The sequence below is a fragment of the Garra rufa genome, unplaced genomic scaffold, assembly GCF_049309525.1.
Source record: "Garra rufa unplaced genomic scaffold, GarRuf1.0 hap1_unplaced_168, whole genome shotgun sequence".
NCBI classification, from domain to species: Eukaryota; Metazoa; Chordata; class Actinopteri; order Cypriniformes; family Cyprinidae; genus Garra; species Garra rufa.
The window spans coordinates 1-24,389 of record NW_027394443.1 but is presented as its reverse complement, the minus strand read 5'-3'; the positions used below and the strand labels follow the sequence as shown (position 1 = coordinate 24,389).

The 24,389-nt window shown below is 33.7% G+C and overlaps 2 protein-coding genes across 2 annotated transcripts; both read right to left on the bottom strand.

Annotated features, from left to right (window-relative positions):
• Positions 1-510: 510 nt before the first annotated feature.
• On the bottom strand, positions 511-7,068 carry LOC141316825 (uncharacterized). Its single transcript, XM_073832840.1, has 13 exons — positions 6,929-7,068; positions 6,396-6,467; positions 4,708-4,757; positions 4,388-4,517; positions 4,099-4,249; positions 3,885-4,005; positions 3,641-3,740; positions 1,959-2,064; positions 1,729-1,834; positions 1,568-1,646; positions 1,083-1,146; positions 672-792; positions 511-594 (listed from the first exon to the last, which is right to left on the bottom strand). The coding sequence occupies exons 3-13, from the start codon at positions 4,715-4,717 to the stop codon at positions 539-541; spliced, it is 1,044 nt and encodes a 347-aa protein (XP_073688941.1). The 5' UTR covers positions 4,718-4,757; positions 6,396-6,467; positions 6,929-7,068; the 3' UTR covers positions 511-538.
• Positions 7,069-7,720: 652 nt separating this feature from the next.
• On the bottom strand, positions 7,721-16,618 carry LOC141316827 (uncharacterized). Its single transcript, XM_073832841.1, has 10 exons — positions 16,554-16,618; positions 15,981-16,102; positions 15,666-15,849; positions 14,518-14,662; positions 14,122-14,257; positions 11,794-11,905; positions 11,618-11,699; positions 9,512-9,620; positions 8,624-8,729; positions 7,721-8,472 (listed from the first exon to the last, which is right to left on the bottom strand). The coding sequence occupies exons 1-10, from the start codon at positions 16,585-16,587 to the stop codon at positions 8,417-8,419; spliced, it is 1,086 nt and encodes a 361-aa protein (XP_073688942.1). The 5' UTR covers positions 16,588-16,618; the 3' UTR covers positions 7,721-8,416.
• Between the last annotated feature and the right edge of the window lie 7,771 nt (positions 16,619-24,389).

Genomic DNA, 24,389 nt, shown 5'->3' with positions numbered 1-24,389 from the left:
AAGCTGCCTGCTGTTCTTCAGAAAAATCCTTCAGGTCCCACAAATTCTTTGGTTTTTCAGTATTTTTGTGTATTTGAACCCTTTCCAATAATGACTATGATTTTGAGATCCATCTTTTCACACTTTTTGAATTTGAAGACCAGGGTAAATTTAACTTATTTTGTCTTCTGGGAAACATTTAAGTATCTTCTGTAGCTTCTGAAGGGCAGTACTAAATTTTAACAAATCTGATATTTAGGCAAAAAAAGAAAAATGAAGACCCCTGGCTCTTAATGCATATTTTTTCCTTCGGAACATCAGTTAGCATTCGAACCTTCTGTAATAGTCTGTTGTCCCTCAGTTAGACTATATGTAAACGTCTTTTATGTAAAATATCTTATTCTGGTCAGTACTAAATAAAAAATAACATGCATTTTGTATGATCCCTCTAATTTTGGTAAAATTATGAACATTTAGCAGATTCTGCAAGGTGTATGTAAACTTTTGACTTAGTAAAATATTAAAGTAAACATAAGAAGAGGCAGGTGAGGTCTTATTGCTAAAGGCGGCGTACAGGTCTCCTGGTGTTAGTGGACAGGTTGATCTGGGACATGTCTGCAACAAAACACAAGTAACTTGAAGTCATTTGTACTTGATAACATGTATTTCTGTTAGTTTGTGCATTCACACACCTGGGAAGTCTAGCTCATAGCTGAATCTGCCTGCTCTGAAACTCATTTTGCCAGTGGAGTCCTGCTGGTACTGCGCTTCAATATCTTGACTTGACACACTGCAACTTCCCCTAGAACCACCCTACACAAACACAAAGTCCAAGTTTATGACGCATAAGGTAAAAGGTCTGACTGTCTAAGTGTTGTGCAAGAACGCAAGTTAAAATGTCTCAGAAAGTAAGCAGCATGACAGCTACATTAAGCATATAATTGTGTAAACGCCTGCTTATTTTTGGAATGAAACACCTGGATACAGTTATGGAATTAGTTCACTAGCAAGATACCACCTAATAAGCACCCACTTAAGAAAATCTGCAAACAACCTTTAAAATAATAATAAATGTACATAAAAAGAGGTTTGTAAAGGTTTACTTTAATATAATCCATCCATTGGCCATCCATGTCCTTGAACTGCCAGCGAACTTGTGGCAATGTACTGCGATCAGAGAACAAACATTAAAACAAAAGATTTTTTTGTAATGCACACATAACATCAATAATAAAACCATTATTTTATTTTATTTCATTTTACAGAAGCAATCCTTTTAAAGACAATATTTTCAGACTTTCTTAACTATGAAATATGGAAGCAAAATACAAATATAAAAAAGGTAACTGTGAATTTTAGTTTGTATCTCACAATTCTGACTATTTTCACTGAATTCTGAGTTTACATCTCTCAATTAATTTTTTTCCCTTCAATGTTTTAGACACCTAACATGTACATGCAGAATTCGGGAAAAAATATAGTATTGTGAGATTTGAACTTGTAATTCTGAAGGAAAAAAAAAGTCATAATTCTAAGACAAAATGTTACCTTTTTATATAAATTTCCTCTTTTATGAACGGAATAATACCTGTTTGTTTGCTGGATTCCACTGGCGGTTCTCCTGACAGTTCTTTTTGTACCATATTTATTGTTCACTTGATACATTCCTGTAGACAGATATTTAAATACATGTCATACTGCAGACTTCTGTATCTGAGAATTTTGTTTTACTGACTTGTTTTATCTTACCACTAAAGTAAAGAGTGTAAGTGAATCGTCTGACTGTGAATGAAACTTGGCACTGCGGGTTGAGCTGATACAACCTTTCAATTTCTGCACTATCCAATGAACATCCCTGTAGGCACACAAAAAAAAAGTCCCATGAGCTATTTGGTTTAAACGTCAAGTTCGCATTAACTTTGGCTTGATTTGGATGTGATAACAATGTTGTTTGGTTGAGTACAGACACTAGAACTTACTGGTTTCTGGTACTCGGTCCAAATACCCTCATCACCCATAAACTCCCAGATGAAGTGAGAAGAAGAATTTGTAGGGTTTGCAGAGGGAGATGCCACAATTGGTGAACTACATGTGAAAAAAAATGTTTGTCGACAAATATGTTTTATAGATATAGGGAATTTTTCATGAAAAATGTTAATTAATAATAATAAAACATAAATAGTTAATTAAAGGAGTAGTTCACTTTCAGAACAAAAATTTACAGATAACGTACTCACCCCCTTGTCATCCAAGATGTTCATGTCTTTCTTTCTTCAGTCGCAAAGAAATGATGTTTTTTGAGGAAAACATTTCAGGATTTCTCTCCATATAATGGACTTCTATGGTGCCCCCAAGTTTGAACTTCCAAAATGCAGTTTAAATGCAGCTTCAAAGGACTCTAAATGATCCCAGCCGAGGAAGAAGGGTCTTATCTAGCAAAACGATCGGTTATTTTCTAAAAACATTAACATTTTTTTTTTTTAGAAAAGAACTGATCGTTTTGCTAAATAAGACCCTTCTTTCCTCGGCTGTGATCCTTTAGAGCTGTATTTTGAAAGTTCAAACTCGAGGGCACCATAGAAGTCCATTATATGGAAAGAAATCCTGAAATGTTTTCCTCAAAAAACATCATTTCCCTTACGACTGAAGAAAGAAAGTCATGAACATCTTGGATGACAAGGGGGTGAGTACAATATCTGTACATTTTTGTTCTGAAAGTGAACTACTACTTTAAAACATACAAATAGTTGATCATACAGTTGGTTAAACACATCATACATAATTGTTGTAAATGTACAAAGAATTTATATTATGAAAAATGTATATTATTACAAAATATTGTAGGTTGACTTCTTGAAGTGTAAACACTGTGATTTAAAGCATTTTAACATAAATGCCACTTACAATTTTTGTAAGAATAGGTTTACACACACAAAAAATTAGATAATTTGTTAAATTTTTTTTAACAAAGAAAGTTTGTAAAACAATTCTAACATAATTGTAGCCTTAAAATTATTTATACTACCAGTCAAAAGATTTGTAAAAGTTGTTTTTAAAGAAGTCTCTTCTGCTCACCAAGCCTGCATTTATTTGATTCAAAGTAGAGCAAAAACAGTAAAACAAAATTATAGAAATTAATACTTTTATTTAGCAAGGGTGCTTAAATTGATCAAAAGTGATGATAAAGACATTTATAAAGTTACAAAAGATTTCTTTTTTAGATAAATGCTGTTCTTCTGAACTTTCTATTTATCAAAGAAACCTGAAAAAATTATTCTCAGCTGTTTTCAACATAATAATAAATGTTTCTTTGAGCGGCAAATCAGAATATTAGAATGATTTCTAGGGATCATGTGACTGGAGTAATGATGCTAAAAATTCAGCTTTGAAATCACAGGAATAAATTACATTTTAAAATACTTTCAAATAGATTTTAAATAATACAAATATTTCAAAAATTTACAGTTTTTGCTGTACTTTGAATCAAATAAATGCTAGCTTGGTGAGCAAAGAGACTTCTTCAACTTAAACTGTTCAAAAACTTTTGACTAGTAGTGTACATACGAATACATTTACAAACTATTTACACAGTATTCTTCTATTTCATGCACAAAGCTAAACCAGAGGCAATAGATCACAGCTAGAACTAATAAAGCGATACCTGTTTTGAGTAATGCTGTTGTCCGTTAGTACTTGTTTAAATTTTGGCCGCCGTCTCACTTTCCTCAACATGCATGTGGACAGATTGATTTGAGTCATGGCTAAAACAAAAACAACAACAACAACAAAAACCCCACATGAAAACAATTTCTAACACTGGAAGGTTAGCGGTTTTTCATTTCAAGAGAAGTACACTAAAATGTTGTGTCATAGCCATGAAGTTCAGTCTTGTTTGTTCTACTTACCACTGAAGTCCACCTTGTAAGTTGTGTTTCCTACAGTAAACTGGACTGTGCTGCTTGGGTTTCTGTTGTACTTCTGCTCTATAAAATCACTGGTAATCGAGGATGACCTCCCACCTGATCCCTACAGAAATTTTGGAGAAAACAAAATAAAAATGTGTTATATTTGGCGTATGCTGGTTTAGGCAGCTGCATGGTCCAAAATGAATATACTTACCTGAGATCCATATTCACACCAGCGATGGTTGTCTTTGTAGTACCAGCCTATTACTTCTTTCTGGTTGTAGGACAGCAGCGTATTACGCCGTATATTGAGGTTATTTTGAGGTCCATCGACTATCATTTCATCAAAGTCAATATAGACAGGCCTGTGGAGTGATTGGAAAAGGCTTAAATTTAAAAATGTAACAATATATTTTTAATTTAACTGGTAGCGTATTATGATAATAATGCTTAATACTTTAAAATATTGATAAGATAATTGCCATAAATAAACACCAACTCACCCCATGTTGAGGTGGATGGTGATCCCATTTGCTCCTGGCTGACAGTAATGGGCCTCGATAACAAAATCATTAAAGATCAAAACCCACTGATTTCCATTATACAGCTGCCACTCGAAGTGATTACCTGAGGCTTTAAATGAATGAATGAATGAATGACTGAATGAATCAAAGAATGAAAGCAATGCAATGCAATGAAATGAAAAATAAGCAATCGGTCAATCACTCAGTATGGAAACAACTTTGGGAATGTTCTTTTCCGATAGGTTCTACAGAAACAGAAACCAACACAAAATTATACTTAAATAAATGAACAGACCTACCTGTTGCCATGTTGTTAGATAATGCTGTTATTTCTCCCGTATGTGTTCCCCTAAAGTGAGTTTTTAATACAAACATTAACATTTTTATTGTTCTGTTTTATAAATACTACTTTTAACATGTCAGCAAAGCATGTTGGGGAAAGTTACCTTTAAAAGTAATGCATTACAATTACAATATTGCGTTACTCCATTAAAAAGTAATTAATTGAGTTACTTGTGCTACTTTTTGTCACCTGGGCTGGGCTTGTTTATTTATTTTTTAATAACAAGAAACCCAAAAGTTATATTTATACGGTAAAGGCCCTTTCACACGAAGGAAGTGTCTCTGTCTTTGCACCTCACTCCCATTTTCTCTCAACACTGGGACAGGAGAGGTTTCATTAATAAATGGGAAAACAAAGTGACTCAGATGTTTTGTCGTAAATTTAAAAGTAACGCGGTAATTGCAATGCGTTACCCGCAACACTGAAGCGAAGTATGGAGACAGTCCTCGCTGCAGCCTGTAGCGCGATGACGTAGCTGGATCAGGTCCAATACGTACTGGACGTTGTAACGCGCATGCGCGGTGGTTTGCTTTGCTGATATTTCAATATATGATCAGTTTGTACATTGAATCTAATGTTTAATGTTGTTTTTTTCCCCCCATATATGTACATGCCCTGCTGACATTGGGTTCTGCTTCAATTTGCTGATCAATGTAGATTACTGTAATTAAAGAAGGAATTCTTACCAGTCAAAATATCATTAAGCACACTATTTTTTTGACATCTGACAAGATTATTATTATTATTATTTTTTTACTGGTGGTGTTATTATTTTTCCATTTCCCTTGAATGTGTACTGGTATTTCAAGTATTTTACATACCTTATTGTATTGTAACTTTAGGATTAAAATGACATAGAGACATATTTTTAAAATGACACATAAAATGACATATTTTTGCTTCCACTCAACAATAAATATGACCTGAATAAAATGGCTTCATTTTAATATGTTGTATATACACTCACTGAAAATAATACTTGACAAATAGCTCTAAAAAAGCTCTAAAGTTATGCAATTTAAAACTTTAAAATAGTAACATTTTGCATGTGTGTAGAGAGCATCACATCACAACATAAGCATCACATTTGTGTAAATTATTATTCATTAATTATTACTTATTAATTTTCATCACTACTAGTACACAGGTTAGAATATTATCACAATACAATATTGTCCCTTTAAACCAGCGCACGCGTATTATATTCAGAGATCGCTACTTCATTTGTCTATGACGTCGGCAAAACAAACCACTTATTTATTACCACCATTTATTATTTTAAAAAAGAGGTTCAACAGTATATCCAAACTATTTCATCATCCAAAAATGTTAAGGCTTCTAAAACTATCAATTTCTTTCATCTTTTTAATTTATATTGTTTAAGGTTTTGTTTTGTATTTATTTATTTTTATTATATACATGTATAATGCTGACATTTTTGTACTTTTGTGCTTTGTACCTTGGCAATAAACAAAAAAAAAAAAAAACGTCCAGTACGTATTGGACCTGATCCAACTACGTCATCGCGCTACAGCCTGCAGCGAGGACCTCTTGGAAGTGTGTGAAAAATGCCACTGGATCAAACGAATAATCTACAATTACAAGATTCAAAAAGGTAAATTACTGAGTAATAGTGTCACCTACCTAAAGCATAACAGCTGACTTCATATTCAAGGTCATAATTCATAGTTCCTCTTGTTTTAATTCATGTTCACACTGTAAACAAAGAGACATCATACATTTGTATGACTATATTCAGTCGAACTTGAAACGTTTCCTGTTTCCAGTTTACGTGTTAAAGTAGGACACTGCACAGTTCCATCTCAAGCTAAAACTATACAATTTAATGAAATATGTTCCTCAAGTAACACGGAGTTGACTAAGGGTTGGGTTGACTTATTTACATAGACCCCAAAATCTTTGAGCTCAGTGACATGAAACCCTTGCTTCACCATTAACCATTTTCAAGTAACACCTAATGGATATTTCATTAGCAATGAAAACATAATACACGATTGTCGCAAATAAGGGTTCGACCATTTAATAAAACGTCACTTAACATGCTACCTGTTTTATAGAAGCACCCAACATTCTAGCTGTTATTAGACGCTTTCAGAATTGTTCAGTAAGGTCGTGTAAATATGAATGTAAAATACATGAATGTTTGCTCTACTTACCAAATATAGTTCCTAGACACGAATACATCGATAGCATATTAAACACCTAAACAACGCAAATGTCAAATAAACGTATTGTCGAACGTTCTGTCAGGAAACAATTTAAAGTGCTCGACAGCTGAACTACTGGAACTGCTGACCCAGTTTCGGTTTCTTTTTACCGTCTTGTCGCGTGATTTACAAAACAAGCTTCGCTACCAATGATCAATATGAACCAACTGGATGTTTTGTGCGTAGGCTATCTTTCAGTGCCTATAAAGCAAGTTTCAAAAGACGTGCTTGGCGTTAATATCTGTACTGTATCGTTTATTTATCCTTAGGGCACTTTTATAACTTATAATTATTTCAAACTCGAATGTCCACCACACCCTGTAATGGTTTTAGTGTACTTGTTTAAGAAGAACAAAACAGTGAAGAACATGCTTGAAATACTAGATATTTTGAGGAAAAAACATGGAAAATCAAGGTTAATTACACAGTTTGTAAGTATTTACCTTTGTGTATATAATATACATAAAGTACTTAACTTTAGCCAAGGCAAATGAATGTGATTATTTAAGAAATGTTTATAACAGAGCCATTTATCAACAAATGATGTTAGACACAATACATAACTTGATATGCGATGGAAATGATCATGTTATAAGAATTCACGGTCAGCAAACCCACATTTTAGATCACATTTATCTTATAATTTTATTGTCATCAATTATTACATATCCATATGATACTACAGACACTTTGCATAGCATGTCATTAAGTAAACAGTCAAGTTTAATTAAACCCCCCTAATAAAAAATTATTGGTCACAATGTCGTAATTTAGTCATTTGATATAGCATTGATTCATTGTACAATTGCATATTGTAATGTAAAAATATGCTGTATTGTATATCAGATGATGTAGATTGTATTGCACATTGCTTAATATTCACACAGTATTACTGTGTATCCCTGATTTTTTTTAATCCTTTGAGAAGTGTGTGAGTATATAAATGCTAAAGATGGAAAATAAATCTGTCTAGTTGGAGAAAGTTGAACGTGTGTAAACATTGGTTCTCAGACAGTTACCAACAGGCACTTTTTTAATGCAGTAAATGCCTGTATTGTTATGGCACATTGGTTAGAGTAAAGAATAACTACATAAATAATAAAAATGATAGCACTTTACGATAAACAGAAAGTAAACTATATGCTTTAGGTTGCTTCAGACACGTTCTAAGTTTGACTTCAAGTTGATGTGGCAAGCAGCATTTAAAATATTTCATATGAGCTTGCATTGAATTTCTATTTTCCACAGGCAGCTTACCAAATAATACAATAATTCCTGATAAAACATTCAAAATCGTAATCACTGACATTCAAATCAGTCAAAATCACTAAATAACGTTTTGTTTGTTTCCGCTCCATATTTGACCCGCATGTGCTAGTTTAGATCTTGAGTATCAGCCAACATCTTCTCCAAGACCTTGAGAGACCTCTATTACTTTTACACACGCCTGATCTTGCGTACAGCCTTTGTTCTCCGGTTAACTTGGCTCATCTCTGAATAAAAAGAAAGAGACAAAAAAGCATCTTTAATATTTAAATATATACATTCATCATGCATTTCAAAATATGATTTAAGATAGTCAAGCTTTTAGTAAATCTGGCCCTCAATAAGTTTTGCCATCTTTCAAATGTTTTACAGACATACTTGCAAAATCCAGAGTGTAAGAGTCATTATTCACAGTGAAATTCATGGTTGCTTGGTTTTGTTTGTAACATTTCTCAATGTCAGCGCTTGAAACTGAACAACCACCCTGTTGGAAAACAATATCAAAATCAGCATCAATGATTTGAATCTCTCTGTGGCCATAAATACAGTAGTCAGTATCATGAATTAAAGGATAATGTACATTCAACCCATCTTTATTGCAAACTGAACCCTTACAGAGTGATCAGGACTGGTATTGTATCTCCATGAAGGGGTTTATATTACAGTAATTACCGGTTGGAGGTACACTATCCCGCTTATTACACAGCTACACTCTTAAAAATAAAGGTGCTTTAAAAGGTTCTTTACAGTGATGCCATAGAAGAACTATTTTTGGCTCCACAAAGAACCATTCAGTCAAAGGATCTTTAAAGAATCATCTCTTTCTTACCTTTATCTGAAGAACCTTTATTCGTCACAAAGAACCTTTTGTGAAACAGAAAGGTTCTTCAGATGTTAAAGGGTCTTTGTGGAACTATTTAGACAAAAAAGGTTCTTCTATGGCATCGTGAAGCACCTCTATTTTTAAGAGTGTATGAAGTATATATGTAATGGTCATAAAAAACTTGAGTTAAAACTTCCGTATACAGCATTTTATATATAATATTTGTGATTTGTTTTTATTGTGGATTATCTTAACTCAAAATTCAACTCAAATTGTTGTTTGCTCATTACAAAAGACAACCAAGCTGATTAAATCACTGATTAAAAAGTCAAAAAAGGTCTTGATAAACATAAACTGATAAACATAATAAATATACATTCAAAGTCCTCATAAACATGTTCATAAAAACATTGTGGATTTGTTAAAAAAAAAGACTGTTTTACCGCGTTCTTGAAGGTGTGCCAATTATTTGTCCCTTTGAACTGCCACTCTGGAGTATTATTTGTTGAAGGGTTCAACATGGTTTTTATTTGGGAGGTTATTCCACGTAATCTGTTCGGTGAACACATAAAACTGTTAGTAGTGTTGATTATGTGTGAAAAAACCTGGTCTCATGACGAAAACGTACCTTTGGAAACTTTTCCGTAATGCGCGAAATACGTATTAATAGGTACGTATCACTGCAGTTTCCAACAGAAATGAACACTAGAGGCGATAAAACAGTGACCACTTGTAATCGTTTTCATACAAAGTTATAATTACAGCTTCATATGTTTTGCTTTCCGAATGTAACAAGGTTGCTCGGTAGCTTAGCCAGCACGGAATTGGACTTAGGATGCAGAATCCTTGGGTACGAATCCCGTGAAAATGACTCACGATGAAAGAGCTGAAAGATGAGAGATCGAAAAACAAGCTAAAACGGCATGCTTGTGATTGTGTTTTTACGTCACATTCGCTTTTGTTCATACTATCCGGTAGGTAGGTGTAACTTAGTGCCGATGATACGTTATTTTAAAACGTCACGGAGAATAAGAGTCATAGCGCTACTCAACTGACTCAATGGAAGTCAGAACTGCAGTGACACGTACAAAACCAATGTCACAAAAAAAAAACATACCATATGTAGGTTCATCTCTTTCCAGGGAAAAAAACAAACAGGTATGTTTTCGTCATGAGACCAAGTTGGAAAAAAACATAGAAGGACACCTAATGTATTTATCTAAAATAGACTAAATGGTGAAAAGTGGGCTTATATATATATATGCAGTATGTCATAAAAGTGAGTACACCCCTCACATTTCAGCAACCATTTTAGTATATCTTCAGGGACAATACTATAGAAATAAAACTTGGATATATTTTAGAGTTATCATGTTTGAAAACTGCTGTTCTGCCTAGTTTCTGGAGAAAAGGTATTATGTTCTGCTTGAGAATGTACAGTACATAATGGAATCAATGTTTCCCTCAATGAACTGCAGCTCCACAGTACCAGCAGCACTCATGCAGCCCCAGACCATGATGCAACCACCACCATGCTTGACTGTAGGCAAGACACAATTTTCTTGGTACTCTTCACCAAGGCATCGCCACACATGCTGGACACCATCTGAGCCAAACAAGTTTATTTTATAGTCTCATCAGATCACAGGTCATGGTTCTAATAATTCATGCTCTTGGACAGGTTGTCTTCAGCAAACTGTTTTCAGGCTTTCTTGTGAGCCAGCTTCAAATGAGGCTTCCTTCTGGGATGACAGCTATGCAAACTGACTTGTTGCAGTGTGCAGCGTATGGTCTGAGCACTGACAAGCTGACCTTCTACTTCTGCAACTTTAGTAGTGGCAGCATTCATGCGTCTGTTTTTTGAAGCCAGGTTCTGCATCTGACGCACAGAATGAGTGCTCAACTTCGTTGATCGACCCTTGCAAGGCCTGTTCTGAAAACCACTGTATGACCCTGACCACTACAGTGTAACTCGGTTTCAGGGTGTTACTGGACCTCTAATAGCCTTGGCTATCTTTGTGGAGAGCAACAATTCTAATTTTCAAATCCTCAGAGAGTTCTTTGCCATGAGATGCCATGTTGAACATCCAGTGGTCAGTATGAGAGAATTGTACCTAAAGCACCTAATTTTACCTGCTCTAATACAAGATACACAACTTTGTATGGTCCCGTCAAGCAGACAAAAACATTGAATAGGTGATGAATAGGACATGTTAAACAACATACTGCTGTAATCACTTAGGGTGTACTCACTTTTGTTGCCACCTATTTTGACAATAATTGCTGTATGTTGAGTTATTTTCAGAGGACAGTAAATCTATACTGCTATACAAGCTGCACATTGACTACTCTAAAATATATCCAGGTTTCATTTCTATAGTTTGTCCCTTGAGAAGATATACTAATATTGTTGCTGAAATGTAAGGGGTGTACTCACTTTTGTGAGATACTGTATATATATATATATATATATATTTAACCTAAATTAGTTTTCATTTTCATAAGGCAGAGGCAAACATGAATCTCTTAAGTAAGCTCTTCATATTTACCCTCCTCCTTGAGATGGTACATATTTAGGGCGGCGTCTAACCCGTCTCTTACGTCCTGTAGATAAATTTCTCTGACACATTTCTGGAAACACAAACACATTTATGAATGTGACCTTTCCTGTTCCTGGAAAGGCATTTAAAGGAAACAGATGTGTGTGCAGGAATACGAAACAAACCTTTAAAGCTAATCTCATACTGGGTAGAGTCAATGGTAAATTTGACTGAGTCACGGTGGTTGTTTTGATATGCCGTCTCCAGCTGTGAGCTCTGAATTAGACTGGCTTTGCCCTATAGACACAGACACAATTAAGAGATAGTCATTAAATATAACCAAACTCATTTATGCATAATATCACTTTCATATCCATATAATATTAAAGGGATAGTTCACCCAAAAATGAAAATTCTGTCATGAATTACTCACCCTCATGTCGTTCCAAACTGTAAGACCTTTGTTCATCTATGAAATTTTTGATGAAATCCAAAAGCTTTCATACTCTGCACAGAAAGCAATGCAACTGACATGTTCAAGGCCCAGAAAAGTTCATGCGACATCAGTGGTTTAACCATAATGTTATGAAGCAACGAGAATACACTTGTGCACAAAGAAAAGAAAAACACACATTGGAGAGAGTATCACGACACATGCGTGTGGTGCTGCTAGCATTCTGACGTAGAACCTGACATAGACTATAGAATACCCAAGACATGTCACTCATATAGTTTTGAATGGGGAAAAAGGCAACGTTCATCATAGCCGTGAAGCCCCGCCTTCTTAATGAGAGAGCCAATCGTTGATTAGTAAAGTCAGCATGTCACCGCAGCTGCCGTTAGAAGTTCCGGTTGCTATAGTTGGTGCTCTAAGACGTGCATGCGCACTGACTCATCTTGCCTGAATAATAAGCGTTTTTTAACGCTATTAGAGCACAAGGAATCGTATTTATGAGGCAGTTCTTGTCGGATTTCTTTGGTGATTTAAAATATGAAATTTAATCGTAAGCTTGGTTAACAGTTTTGGATAATTTGATGTTTCCCCATTCAAAGAGATAGGAGCTGCACTTGCCTGCCCGAGAGGCGTTTCAAAGATGGCCGCCAAGTGACATGACTTGCCTTAAAGGGACTTTGATAGAACCCAGATGCACTGTGCCATGTTGAAGAAGAAATTTGTTGAGTAAAGATGTTATTTTTGTTTTTTCTAAACAAAAAGTATTCTCATAGCTTCATAAATTTAAGGTTAAACCACTGATGTCACATGGGCTATTTTAACAATGTTCCTACTACCCTTCTGGGCCTTGAACATGGTACTTGTGTTACTGTCTACACTCTTAAACATAAAGATGCTTCACGATGCCATAGAAGACCCTTTTTTGTCTAAATGGTCCCATAAAGAACCTTTAAAATCTGAAGAACCTTTCTGTTTCACAAAAGGTTCTTTGTGGTGAAATAAGATTCTTCGGATTATAAAAAGGTAGGAAAGAGATGGTTCTTTAAAGAACCTTTGACTGAATGGTTCTTCTGTGGCATCGCTGTGAAGAACCTTTTGAAGCACCTTTATTTTTAAGAGTGTACGAGTCAGAAAGCTCTCAGATTTCATCAGAAATATCTTAATTTGTGTTCTAAAGATGAACGAAGGAATTACAGGTTTGTAACGACATGAAGGTGAGTAATTAATAAAAGTAAGTAAACAGATTCACCATTGATATGTGATAAAAGCAGCCCTTATCACATTTGTTTTCAGCTGCAGATACTCCTTCTATGTAAAAACAATTTAAACTTTTTCTCTGGAACTTTAGATTTTTTTATGCTTTTTATATTTATAGACTTGATTGCTTTTTTTGTTCCAAACTCAACTGAATATACCCAATATAAGTTATCCATAATAAAAACCCATCTGTTTCAGATCCATCATAAAATATGAATGAACAAATGGTGAAAAATATGGAAATATGTATTAGATTATGTATAGTTATGTATTACTCACTAGTTAGTAGTGCACAGAAAAAAATAATGTGGACCTTTGTGACCCTGGACAACAAAATTAAGATTTATACATCATCTGAATACTGAATAAATAAGCTTTAATGTATGGTTTGTTAGAATAGGACAATATTTGGCCGAGATACAACTATTTGAAAATCTGGAATCTGAGGGTGCAAAAAATAAAAATATTGAGAAAATCACCTTTGAAGTTGTCCAAATGAAGTTCTTAGCAATGCATATTACTAATCAAAAATTAAGTTTTATATATTTAAAAAATCTTCATGGAACATTATCTTTTCTTAATATCCTAATGATTTTTGGCAAAAATCAATAATTTTGACCCATACAATATATTTTTAGCTATTGGTACTTAATACTGGTTTTGTGGTCCAGAGTCATATTTCAAAGCCAAATTATGCCAGAAAAAAGATGTACTTATAGAGGACACATAAACTAATAGCTAACATTTAATCTTAGCAAAATAAAGCAGTCTGCTACTTTATGCCAAAATATATAAAACTCACCTTCTCTCCAAACTGATACCAGCTGTGGTCACCTCTGTAATACCATAGCCATTCTGTACCACTTGAGCTCATGCGCCGAACTTTAATATTTGTTTTCTTAAGAACTCTCATTTTAGAGAAATCAATTGAAATACCCCTATAATGTAAACGACAAAGAGAAAACATGTCATATAATTCCTTAGAAACTACAGTTCATGCATAATGTTTAAATTTATTGCTGAAATTATTCAATTATAAGCACAGAGTAACAGAGGATGCGTTTTATGGTATTTTATAGTCTACAGAATTGAAATGTGAGAAAATAATGATAGAATATTAATTTTTTGATAACTAATTCATCTTTAAAAAACCAAATGAATCTGGTATGTGCAAAGTAAATAATAAAATTGCACATACCCAGCTCGGGTGTTATAGATCTTGATTCCTTTAGTGTTTGGGAGTGAATATTGAGCTTCTAGAATGTGATCATTGGCAATGTTCTCCCAGCCACTTCCAATATTCAGCTGCCATTGGTAGGGGCCGTCAAATTCTTCATTAGTCTCTGTGTGATTTTAAAAAATGGTATAATGATTAGTGAGGCAGACTAATTGATTAACCAATCAAACATACAATATACTGTACATTTCAATGCAAGGGTGTAAAATATGAGTGATTGTAGGAGTAGTTCAGGAGTAGTTCACTTTTAGAACAAAAATGTACAGATAATGTACTCACCCCCTTGTCATCCAAGATGTTTATGTCTTTCTTTCTTTAGTCATAAAGAAATTATGTTTTTTGAGGAAAACATTTTAGGATTTCTCTCCATTTAACAGATTTCTATGGTGCCCCCGAATTTGAACTTCCAAAATGCAGTTTAAATGCAGCTTCAAAGGGCTCTAAAGGATCCCAGCCGAGGCAGAAGGGTCTTATCTAGCGAAATGATCGGTTATTTTCTAAAAACATTCACAGTTTATATACTTTTTAATCTCTACACAGAGTACAGAGCTAGACAAGACGAGCATTTGAGGTTAAAAAGCATATAAATTGTAATTGTTTTTAGAAAATAACTGATTGTTTTGCTAGATAAGACACTTCTTTCCTCGGCTGTGATCGTTTAGAGTCATGTGAAGTTGCATTTTGGAAGTTCAAACTTGGGGGCACCATAGAAGTCCATTATATAGAGAGAAATCCTGAAATGTTTTCCTCAAAAAACATAATTTCCGTACGACTGAAGAAAGAAAGGCATGAACATCTTGGATAACAAGGGGGTGAGTACATCTGTAAATTTTTGTTCTGAAAGTAAACTACTCCTTTAACTCCTTTTTATTCTTTTTTGATCATTTGATCATCAGTGTTCTCAAATGCAGTAATTAAATTAACTAAACTACTTTCTGATGTTTTTGAAAACTTGTTCTGTTATAAACTGTCATGAACGTAATTATAAATGTGGTATTTTGTTTTTGAAACAGAAAGAACTGAGGGAGAGAAATTAGTGTAAGAGAGAAGACTTGTTTTAATCGATATAGAATTTATCAATATACTTTTACACTCTTATCCACACATACCTGCAGATGCAGGTCTGCTTCTTCGTCTGCCTTGTTTTGATGATGAGCTCTGACTGTTGTGGTTGAGTCGACACCCGGCACCATATTTGCACGAACCATTCAGGAAGTCATTGCAAATGTGTTCATTCCTACACTTGTCCCCAAAACGGCACTTACCACGATTGTAATGCATACAGACATTCCGCTTAAACACAAAGCATCATAATTGATAAATAATGATTTATTTATTAAGCTGCATGCATTCACATTCAATAATGTGGCATTGAACAGCAAGTCTGTCATATGCTTTCCTTTGGAATGTCTTAAGAGATGTACCTTGCTAGATGTTTGTGCAACTTCCTCATTGTCAGATCCAGATTCGCTGGCTGCCTCAGAATCCGTATCACTGTCACTGAAATCTGAGCAACTCTCACTAGTTTGTGGGTTGCTGCCTTCATCTAGGAAGAAACAAGTCCTCGTTATTATTATAAGAACAATGTGAATCAATATACAATTGATATACAATACTTAAATAATACCTATACAATTTTGACTAAGGGTGGAGTAACGTGGTATTTATTTATTTATTACAACAGGGCGCTCCCATTGTGACAACATACCCCACTGTCTATAAGACTAATAACTTTTTGTCAAATAACGTTATATGTTTTGACAAACATACCTCGTGAAATATTCACTTAAGTAAAACATTAGAAAAATACGATAGGAGGATGACACATTAACTGAGAGTGCTAACCGAAACCACAGAAAACATGTAAGATCACCGCAAGACTTCAGATCGCTGAAAACACTTCCTTCTCTAGATTAAGTAGGCCTACAGACAACTTACACTGTGTTTTATGCTATTTTGTTCGTTTGATATCGCAATATAGTCTATATGAAACTCACCCGAATCCTCTTGATAGTTCGAAGCCATGTTCATAAACGACTATATTCTTTCAGTTTCATTTTCTCCTAACTGCATATGCTCCTGTGTACTACACAGGCGATATACATTTTTATAATAACATTATTTCATAAGGCATTTAGTTAACAATAAACATATAAATAAATAAAAAAGTAACTTTAAATTAAAAAATTCCAATAATACGGCAGAATAAATAATTTATTTACCAAGTAGCAATTAAAGCACTGGCGCCATCATTAGGACAGATCCCGTCAATTCAGGTTTTTTTTTTAATCTGAGATAAATGTGACCCTGCCTGGACCACAAAACCAGTCATAAGGTTAAATTTGACAAAACTGAGATTTATACAGCATATGAAAGCTCAATAAATAAGCTTTCTATTGATGTATGCTTGTTAGGATAGGACAATATTTGACTGAGATACATCTATTTGAAATCAGAAATCTGAGGATGCAAAAAAATCAAAAAGACTGAGAAAATCACCTTTAAAGTTGTCCAAATTAGGTTCTTAACAATGCATATTACAAATCAAAAATTACATTTTGATATATTTACAGTATGAATTTTACAAAAAATCTTCATGGAACATGCAATGTATTTTTGGCTATTGCTACAAATATACCCCAGCAACTTAAGACTGGTTTTGTGGTCCAGGGTCACAAATGGGATTACAAGCGATATATCTGACCCTGGACCACAAAACCAGTCTTAAGTAGCACGGGTATGTTTGTAGCAATAGCCCAAAATACATTGTATGGGTCAAAATTATCATTAGGATATTAAGTAAAGACCATGTTCCATTTTGTAAATGTCCTACATTAAAAATATGATTAGTAATATGCTGATGCAAAAAATGATTGATTCCACGTCAGATGAGTGGGGGTTAAAAAGGTTATAAATTTATTATCAAAGTTTTCAAAATACATATATTTTTGAGTATAAAAATAAATGCCACAATTAAAAGAATAGCAGCAGTAATAAGAATCACATTATTAATGACTGTTAATTCCATTATTTTAATTAAAAGGAATAAACATATTCATTCTTAATTCCAAGTTGTCAATAATTAAATAATTTGTCAATCTGATCAAATTCAGCCAAACCAAATATAGTCTAATTAGTCAAAATAGAAAATCAAAGTCGAATTAAAGATCTAAGTCAAATTCAAAGCCAATTAGAGTCGGGTCAAATAAAATCTGAGAGAAGTAAGTCTAATAGAAATATTAGACTGTCTAGGTGCACCCACTATCAGAGTAAAAGATAGAGAGCGGAGAGAAAGAAGAAGTATAAAAGTGTGAAGTCTTCAAACTTTATTAAGAAGTACTTCTTGTTCTAAGAACATCGGTCTGTGTGTTGGAGTTGATGATAGATATGATAAAATATACGAAAATAACATAGCTACATAGCAACAGCATACAGTCTCATGTCATGTCTCAAAAGATCAGTCAGGGTAAAACTGTTTGGGCATTGAATATTCTCAAAAAGATGATATAGATATAATAATTCATAAGACATTAATAATACAGTTAATAATGCATAATCTTAGATATGAATATACAAATTCTTGTTAATTTCATAAAGTCGACACATGATGCATTGCTAAGAACTTCATTTGGCGATTTTCTCAGTATTTAGATTTTTTTTGCACCCTCAGATTCCAGATTTTGTAAATAGTTTACCTCAGCCAAATATTGTCCTATAACCATACATCAATGGAAAGCTTATTTATTCAATAATACAAACATAATAATAATAATTGAATAACCCTTATGACCGGTTTTGTGGTCCAGGGTCACATATTTCTATATTTTATAAATATTTTATAACATGTATAACATTTTCTGTAAAACAAATATACGCTGATGAAATGTTAAAAAGATGATGAAAGTAAATTAAATTATAATTATAATTGAGAGTATTACAGCATAATTTTTTGTTGACCACAATCACAAAATTGCATTTATATATTGTGTTGCACGTCTCAAGCATATCCTGAATAACATTATTAAACTGTCTCGTTCACTCTTAAAAATAAAGGTGCTTCACGATGCCATAGAAGAAGCTTTTTTTGTCTAAATGGTTCCATAAAGAACCTTTAACATCTGGAGAACCTTTTTGTTTCACAAAAGGTTCTTTGTTACGAAAGAAGGTTCTTCAGATTATTAAAAAGGTCTTTAAAGAACCTTTGACTGAATAGTTCTTTGTGGAACCAAAAATGGTTCTTCTATGGCATCGCTGTGAAAAACCTTTTAAAGCACCTTTATTTTTATGAGTGTAGGAGAGAACTGGGAAAACTGTATTTTATATTTTTATACATTTTATTTAACAATAAATAATACTAATTTATATGACTATCATGGAAATACGGTCAAACCAATAAATAATTCAGACACCTTCAATATTTCTCACATCATCACAGTTTATTCGCTATAGTTTAGAAAATGGTAATAAAATATGACAAGAATTCAGAGTTAAACTGTGTCAGAACAAATTCTTGATAATGTCAGATAGCTGACAGATATGGTCAGATCAAAGTGTCAAATACATGTTTTAGTCCCACATTTTTATCAGTTTGGTAGTCCATATGTATAATATGGCACTGTTTATTTTGCTATCCTCACTTACATAAATTAACTATAGTGTCCTGCACCCACTAGTAAAAAAAACTAAAAATAAACTCCTACTTCTTCAACTGACCGCTAGATGACAGCAGTAGTAATAGTAAAACTTCCCTGCAGTGCAGTCGTTCATCTTGCCTTCAGCTTCGAAATGCCACAACTCCCTATTCAAATAACAGGCGTGAAATTCAAACCATGTTGCTAATCTCATTTCTCATTGGTTTTACTGGAAATGTTTTGACTTTAACTTGTGGCCATCGTGTAATGGAGGCGTGAACTTACCTGACAGGAACATTGCTTGAACACAGTATGTTTTGCACTTTTTTGACGCACGTTAGCGTTTGAAATCAGTTTTCTTTGAGGCTTTGAGGTCATCTAGTGTGTAATGTAAATCTAATGTAAAAGCTGTGTCCTGAAGCGAAACCAGTTCAGAATATCTTATTTTCTGTTCTGTTTGCCATCTCAGGACATGCTGCCAGTTTCTAAAAACACTTAACTCGTAAGAAGATAAAATTAAAAGCAATATTGAACCAGTTACTGGGGTGATACATCCATATCACTTTAGATCTTGAATCGATGTTTAGGGGATTTTTAGTGTTTGGGAAAGTCCAGCATATGCTGGTTAGGCATGTTTTGGTGCTGGGATGCTGGTTTTAGCTGGTTTATGCTGGTCAAGGACCAGCATAAACCAGCAAAAGACCAGTATACACCAGAAAATGACCAGCATAAACCAGCTAAAACCAGCATCCCAGCACCAAAACATACCTAACCAGCATATGCAGTTTTTTTTTTTTTTTCCCAAACAGGGAGCACAGAAACAGTTTACTATTAAAATGTTTAGTTTTATCACCACTGTAAAAAAGGAGAAGTCTTCTAATATCTGTTTGCATAACTTCCTGCAATAACAGCAACTGAACACCTATAATTTGATGTGAGCCTTGCTCAATCTTCAAGTATGAACTTCTCTTTTTAGGTCCTGGTGCATTTATATACCATAAATACTCTTAATATAAATAATATATATGTTTGGAGGTCAATAAGATTTTCATTTATTTATTTTTGATTGAGCAAGGACACATTAACTTGATTAAAAAAATACATTTATAATATTCCAAATGTCATCAGGCTGCTAAAAATTAAACAAAATTACATTTTATAATATTTTAAAATATATTAAAATAGAAAAATGTTCAATCTTAATGAGCATAAGAGACTTCTTTCAGAAGCATAATACATTTTCTAAACCTTTGAACAGATGTATAGATATAATTCTTTCTTAAAAAATACATTTTTACTTTTTTATCTCCCATTTTTTAGAAATCATCCAGGGGCCTTTATAAACAGAAGATCTGCTGATGGAGTGCAGTCTGTTTCTTATGGCTGAATCATAAACAGCTTTTCCACAGGGGCAATATGGGTAATAGATAACATTTTTTATTAAATTAAATATTCTTTAAAAACTATATAGTTTTTTTTATGAGCAGCATGCAAAAAGCTAGAAATATTCACTCAGGTGTATCTGACTTGACACTATTTGGATTTGATTTGACAATTCAAATGTTATCACTGTCAGAGATCATATGTGTTTGCAAGTTGCAATTCAATTTCCACTCAAACCCATTTTCCGCTCACTCTCACATTCAAGCAGAGATGCATTAGATCATGCAAACAGAATAGCAAATTTGGAATGTTAAAAGCTTTACAGCAACGATAAATATGCTGAAACTAGGTCTTCCTTATCTCTACCACATGATTTCAGTGTGATAAACACATTACGATGTGAATAATCATATTCTTTAGTATATTTTGTAGTATTTGTCTTGCTTTTCCTCTAAAAATGTTGACAAATTTCTGTTTGGATTGGTGTTTAATCTTAAACATGTTTTGACGTGAAAATTGTTTAATTAGTGATATACACTAATATAGCAAAGGAGAAAAAAGGAAAGTAAAGGAAAACATGCATATGCAGTAAGATCAGGTGACCTACAGGATGTGGGTCAGAGTCTGTCTGCTAACTGCCTATGTGTCGTTTTGAAAAATACCACAGAAAACAGTAATGCTCACACAGTAAGAAAAGCACTTATATTTGATTCAGCATACAAGGCTTTTTGAGTCACATAAAACAAATTAGACCCGTGGTAGATTTATATATGAATTGTTGTTTACATTTTTACAAGTAAATATCTGAGATAAATGGGAATACAAGTGATATATGTGATCCTGGACCACAAAACGATTCTTCCTAGTGTTGGGGTAACAAATTACAAGTAACTTGAGTTACGTAATCAGATTACTTTTGTAAGTAACTAGTAAAGTAACACATTACTTTTAAATTTACAAGAAAATGTCTGAGATTCATTTTCAAGTAAGTAACGGCAGTTACTTTGTGTTCCCATTTATTCACTGACATCTCTCCTGTCTTGTGTTGAGAGAAATTTGGAGTAAGTGCAGAGGCACTTCTTTCAGTCTGTAGCTTATCAATTTTACTTTTAGTGTGAAAGGGCCTTTATAGTTGCCAAAAATATAACTTTGTTATTAAAAAAACAAATAAGCAGCTCAGCCCACGTAAGGCATTACTTTCCATAAAAGTAACTAAGTAACTCAATTAGTTACTTTTATGGAGTAATGCAATATTATAATGCATTACTTTTAAAAGTAACTCTTCCCAACACTTCTGAAGACTGGAACTGAAAATTCAGCTTTGTCATCACAAGAAAAAATTTGAATTTAAAATATATTTTAAAAGTGTAATATTATTTGACATTATTACAATTTGTAACATTGCTAATAAATGACATGAATCACACAAATAATGCATGGAATGGATAATGTATCTTCATTTAATGTCCATTTATGAGTTGCCATATAATCTTTCAGTATTTGGCTCCAGGATAAGGCTACAAGACCCCTGTGGGACTACTTAATGGATGAAAAAACTGTAAGGCAGGATATCCTAAAGAAGTGCAGATGGAGATGTGGAGGCCGAGGGATGCCTAAAGGATGATCCACTAAAGTGAGGTAAGCATTGACAGATCAAGGTTCTTCCGAAACCTTCACTTAAGAACTCCATTTATGCTTCTTTATGATGATAGAGGTGCATTGTGGGTGTGTGGCGTTATGTACCTACACCATTTCACATTCATGAACAATTCATTATCCAATTCAGACTCACAAAACTATAATATATATATATATATATATATATATATATATATATATATATATATATATTAGGGCTGTCAAAAATAACGCGTTAACGGCGTTAATTATTTTGTTGCCGTTAATTACGTCAAATTTTTTAATGCATTTCACGCATGCGCAGTGTGACAAATTATTTGTCAGGAAAGTGGTTGGGGAGCTAGAGGAGAGATAGAGCAAGGTGAGCCTATGGACAGATTCAAATATAAAAAGAATGATGATGGTACAGTTAACAAGTACAAGCATGGGCGACAGCCCCTCTGCAACTGGAGTGGTTAGCCAAGCTTAGGCCCGGTTCTACTGGCAGACGGTGCTATATACCCTCAAACCAAAGCAAAGCAATTGAAGATCTGGCAAACAATCCAGCGTGTTTTTGCAGCGTTGAGAAGTGTTGATTTCGAAAAATTAGAAACAGTTTGTCAGAATTCACTCACCGCTGAAAGCACCAGATCGGTTTTTATTGCCGTTTTGCGTGCTCGTGAATCATCTCATGACTAAGTGCAGACACGATGTAAATAAAAGATTCATTGTGTAGTTTAGAAAGCTTTATTGATTATAACGAAACTTTGTGAGATCTCTATTTGTGATGCTTTTAGTGATAATAAGGGGAGCGCGCTTTGCACTTTCCATGCTATAATCCATTCAGAATTTGAATTAAACTTTCGTTTTTCTTATGTTTTGGGAATTACATCTGCATAGTTATGATGGGTTCATTCTCGAAAGAGCGCTGACTGACAGTGATATCAAAGCAATTGACGGGAAAAAAAATCCCCCTTAGTTCAATTTTGTATGCAATGGCAAAGTGTATATATTTAGTTTCGTTTTTTATTTAGTTAATTTAGAAAAAAGTTTGGAGCATTTTTTGTTCGTTAAATATAAGTTTTTGTTTTTTTAATGAACAGCGCCCAATGGAAGACTGATCATAGCCTGTTTGATCAGTTTGCCTTCTCAAATCATCACGACTTGCCTAAAATAAAATCTATAGATAAAAAACAGTTCAAGTATAGTTTAAACATTAAAGATAAATGTGCGCGATTAGGCGCATAGTTTGTGCGGAGAGAGATAAAGCCGCTTTGCAGGTCATCGAGGCACCAGCGCAATCACTTGCAGTTTTTCAGTGGAAGCAATTTAAAATTATCTTTCATTTTTGCTCACAAAGTAAAGAGTAATACATCAAAAAACGTTAGTGTTTTTATAAAATAAAGAAAACAAAAATGATGCGCTTTCTGTCGTCTGGTTCTTGAACAGGAGTGCTTAACAAAAATAAAGCGAAATGCATGCCTCACATAAACATATCTATAGAAAGCTTTAAATTATTACTTAACGAAATAAAACAAATCGAAAACAAAAATTTGTTCATTGTGTAATCCGTAAAGATAAATGTCTCTCTCAAGGCGCGTCCAAAAAGGAGATTTTAAGTCAGGATCTTTGCGACATTGACTCAGAATACACTTTATTAATAAATAATTCAGATATGTCTTTACTCTTTCCCCGACACATTCATTATTTATTTTGCCGGTATTTTGTGGCAAGTTTCAGCCTACTGCGTGCGATTGAACACGGATCTCTTCCAGCTGCGCCATCTGAGCCGCTCTCGAAAGTAAAAGCGAAAGTCTTGTGTTGTTTCCACCAGCGCGGCATTTTTTTTCTTCACCATAATTGATGGATGGATGCATTTATATATATATATATATATATATATATATATATATATATATATATATATATATATATATATACATACAGGGAGTGCAGAATTATTAGGCAATATTCTTGTCATATTTTTTTCCCAAGCACATTTGAATAATTCCAAACCACATCAATCTTAATAACTACTATTAATTTTGTATTTAATTATTTATAATTGATATATAATTGTCCATGAAGGCTGGAAGTGAAAAACTCCTTATTTTCAGGTGTGCAGAATTATTAGGCACATTTTCTTTTACAGATAAAATGAGCCAAAAAAGAGATTTACCTCAGACCGAAAAGTCAAAAACT